The following is a 4104-nucleotide window of genomic DNA, read 5'->3' on the forward strand; positions in this document are numbered from 1 at the left end:
TCCTTCGGCATCTTCTTGCTCTTGAGCATGCTTCGCACCATGTTAAGTATGGTCCAGTTCTTTCTCTCTGCTACTCCATTTTGTTGTGGCGATCTTGGCACTGTCAGTGGGCGACGGATTCCATGGTCTTCACAATATTTTTTGAACTTATTTGAAGTGAACTCTCTTCCTCGATCAGATCTCATGGCCTTGATGGAAAGACCACTTTCTTTCTCCACGAGGGCTTTGAACTTCTTAAAGTTTTCAAACACTTCTGATTTCTCCTTCAAGAACTAAACCCAGGTTTTTCTGGAATAATCATCAATAAAGAGGAGAAAGTACTTGTTCTTACCAAATGAATTGGGTTTGATTGGTCCACAGACATCGGTGTGTATGAGCTCTAGCGGCTTTGTTGCTCTTGTTGTTGATTCCTTTGGAAAACTTTTACGAAATTGCTTCCCAATTAGACATCCTTCGCAAAGTTGGTCTGGGTGGTTGATGCTAGGCAAGCCTCTCACCATCTCCTTCTTCGCTAAACGTTCTAGACCGTCGAAGTTGAGGTGCCCGAACCGTAGATGCCATAGCCACGAAGAGTCGGTATAGCAAGCCTTGAGACACTTTGCCACATCATTTTGAATGTTCAAGAGGAACATTCTATTCTTTGACATAGGCACCTTAGCAATCAAGTTATGTCTACAATCTCTTAAGAAAAGACTATGTTCTTTCAAATGGATGTCATAGCCTTTCTCTAATAATTGTCCCAAGCTCAAAATATTATTCTTCATGTTAGGCACATAGTAGACATTGGATATGAATTGATGACTCTCATTCTTCAAACGTATGAGAATTTTTTACCTTTGCCTTTGACTGGTATCTTTGAGTCGTCTCCAAATGAGACATCGCCAGTTGCTGCTTCATTGATTTCCACGAACATGCTTTTATCGCCGCACATGTGGTTGCTTGCGCCGGTGTCGAGGTACCACTTGTTTCTTTTCTCTTCAAATTTGTTTTGGCACGCGAGTAGCAAAGTTTCTTCTTCTTTGCCTTTTTCATCTACAAAGTTAGCTTTCTCTTCAACCTTCTTCGAGAATCTACACTCGGATGTGTAGTGACCAATCTTGTTGCAATTGAAGCACTTGATTTGTGATTTGTCATACCTCGACCATGAATTTCCTCTTCCACAACCTCTTGTTACTTATGGATTCCAACTTCTTTCTCCATTGTTGAATTTGTTGGAGTGGTTGTTGTAACCACCTCTTCCTTCTCCTCCATGTCCTCGTCCACGTCCACGATCTTGGCCGCGACCTCGTCCTCTTTGGCTCTTATAATTTGCATAGTTTGCTTCCTTTACGTTGAGTTGTAGTAGTTGCTCCGTAGCCTCCTTTTGTTTAATTTTTCTCTTTTGTTTTTCTTCGTATGCTTGTAAGGAACCCATGAGTTGCTCAATAGTCATGGTCTTTAAATCCTTGTTTTCTTCAATGTTGATAACAATGAAGTCAAAACTTGGATTTAATGTTCGAAGTATTTTTTCCATGACCTTCACCTCATCAACATCTTCACCATTTCTTTTAAGTTGATTGACTACGGCCAATACTCGAGAAAAATAATCAGAAATTGACTCGGACTCCTCCATAAACAAACGCTCAAAGTCACCTCTAAGAGTTTGAAGACGAATCTTTTTTACCTGCTCAACTCCTTTGTTGCAAGTTTGAAGCTTATCCCATGCTTCTTTGGTCGTCGCTGCGTTGGATATCTTCTCAAATGTATCTTCATCCACCGATTGATAAATGAGAAAGAGAGCTTTCTTGTCTCTCTTTCTTGACTCCTTCAACGTCTCCTTTACACCTTGGCTTAGCGAGGCTTCATCTTGCTCCTCGAAGCCATTCTCTACGATATCCCACACATCTTGAGCTCCTAGTAGCGCCTTCATCTTGATATTCCAATTATCATAGTTGTTCTTTGTGAGCATCGACATTTGAAAAGGAAAACCTCCATTCGCCATCTTTTGAGGATCTTGAAGCTCTGATACCAATTTGTTGGAAATAAGGCTTTTTATGTTTAGGAAAAGTGTTTAGGAATATTGGAGACTTTGAATAGAAACTTGATAGGAAGGAGAATTCTTTATGGAGGAGAGAACTTTGTATTTTTGCTTGATACAAATGTGTAGGATTACATCTCTATTTATACTACTCTAAGGAGAACTCTAGACACACTAATTCTAGAGAGTTCTCAACTCTAGAGATCCAAAGAGTATTCTAGAGAATATTACAACTATAAGAAATATCTAGACACTCCAAACACTACAAGAATTCTCTAGAAACATGACCCATAATTACTTAAGCCCAAAATAACTAAGTCCAAGGAACCAAATAATTAATTTAGGCCCAAATCAAGTTTATATTTCAACATTCGTTACTTTTGAAATACATAAGTTTTTGCAAATTGACGAATGCATACATATTGTGTTATTATAAAATAAGGAGCAACTTTGCTCAACATTTACTTCATCAGGTTCAAGATGAAGAATGGATTGCTATTATCTGCTCTGATTTTTCACATCCAAAAATTTCTACATGGATATTGTGTAATTTTTCACACAAGTAATTGCTACAATATTGTACCAGGAAACTATTTGCAATAAAATTTTCCACAATTCCTTTGCCACCAAAAAAGCCTCGGCCAAGAGGGCTGTATGGTACGATTCCAATTCCAAGCTCCCTGCATCAATAAAAGCTTTAACAAAGTGACCTCGTTTTTAATTTTAATTTTCTACTCTCTTTTCAAATAGCTCATAATTAAAGAGATGAGGAGAATATTTATTTATTTTTAGTGAAAGAATAGTTATGAGAAGTTGGAGAATTCCAAGCTCATATGAAGTTGGAGAAGAACTAGAACTAACCTACAAAGAGGAACTGTATCATCTTCAATGTCACGAGTCCATAGGGACCACGCCATTTGAACAGATAACCCAATATACTTCCCTTTATCCTCTTCCACCAATTTCTTAAGTTCACCCATCTATGATATTATAACAATATGTATATAGTGAGATGAGGCAGATGATGACAGAATATGAACTAGAAAGTATATAATAAGTTTCAAGTAATTTAAAGCTAAGATTTGAAGCGAACCCTTCTTGAACTCATCCTGACAGACCGCGCACTGGTTCAACAACTTGTTGTTGACGGTGAGTGTGCCTTCGTACGGAAACGAGTTTCATATCTCAGATCTGGAAAGAGTTTGAGAGATCTCAGATCTTACACCTCATTTTGCACTTCACATATCTGGAAACGGATTCAAAACCCTCAGATCTCAGATCCCATTTTTCACTTCTCAGAGAACAGAGTTGTGCGAGAAAACGGGGACCAGAGCGAAAGGTAGTGGGAGGTGGAACAATGGTGGTTAGAGGAGAGGCTTTGAGGGGTAGGGCTTGTGGCAGTCACGGTGAGGCTTTGGGTGTGGCGACAGGGGTATCGGAGGGAGGAGCTTGATCATAAAACGTGGAGAGATTCATACCTAATTAGGGTTCACGATGATGTTAAGAGAAGAATGAGGCAGCAAGTGTCCGTTTTTAATAACCATTGTTAACGTACATTAACCAATATAACTGATGATAATGAGAAAAAAAATAAAATCGATTTTAATCAAGATGGATGGTAAGAGATATACACAAGATGAGTTTTACAAGATAGATGTTAACAAAGTTTTTTTATTTACAAAAATGTACCTACACCAATTTTCATAAAATCAATATTAAATTGATGATATTAAAAACATATTTTTTTTAGTAGTGGATGGATCCTCAATGAGCTTTTGGAAGTCTAAATGGGTGGGGCATCAATCTTTGTGTTCAAAATTTGAGAGAGGGAGATGTGGATTTGGAAACCTAGATGAAGAAGACAATGGTTTGCATGGGATGAGCCAATGGTGTATACCAGTTATGGGAGTATATTGGAAGGAACGCACCAAAAAAGAATTGTGTGGATGAATGGAGATGAAAGAGTCAAAGTTGGTGGGGGGTGGGGACAATTTGTTATTTACAGCATTTGACGCAACCCGTGTCTCTTGTTTCCTTTGTGTAGGTCACATCTTGTGGTCTATTGCAACGTGTGTGTATATATATAA

At 38.4% G+C, this 4104-nt stretch overlaps 2 protein-coding genes across 2 annotated transcripts; both read right to left on the bottom strand.

Moving 5' to 3' along the window:
* Positions 1-1174: 1174 nt before the first annotated feature.
* On the bottom strand, positions 1175-1981 carry LOC114383828. Its single transcript, XM_028343560.1, has one exon. The coding sequence runs from the start codon at positions 1979-1981 to the stop codon at positions 1175-1177; it is 807 nt and encodes a 268-aa protein (XP_028199361.1).
* Positions 1982-2443: 462 nt separating this feature from the next.
* On the bottom strand, positions 2444-3850 carry LOC114383557 (probable aldo-keto reductase 1). Its single transcript, XM_028343249.1, has 3 exons — positions 3111-3850; positions 2879-2997; positions 2444-2697 (listed from the first exon to the last, which is right to left on the bottom strand). Exons 1-3 carry the CDS (start codon positions 3123-3125, stop codon positions 2493-2495), a joined length of 339 nt encoding a protein of 112 aa, XP_028199050.1. The 5' UTR covers positions 3126-3850; the 3' UTR covers positions 2444-2492.
* Positions 3851-4104: the final 254 nt, after the last annotated feature.

Source organism: Glycine soja, chromosome 14 (assembly GCF_004193775.1).
Source record: "Glycine soja cultivar W05 chromosome 14, ASM419377v2, whole genome shotgun sequence".
In the NCBI taxonomy this organism is placed as follows: Eukaryota; Viridiplantae; Streptophyta; class Magnoliopsida; order Fabales; family Fabaceae; genus Glycine; species Glycine soja.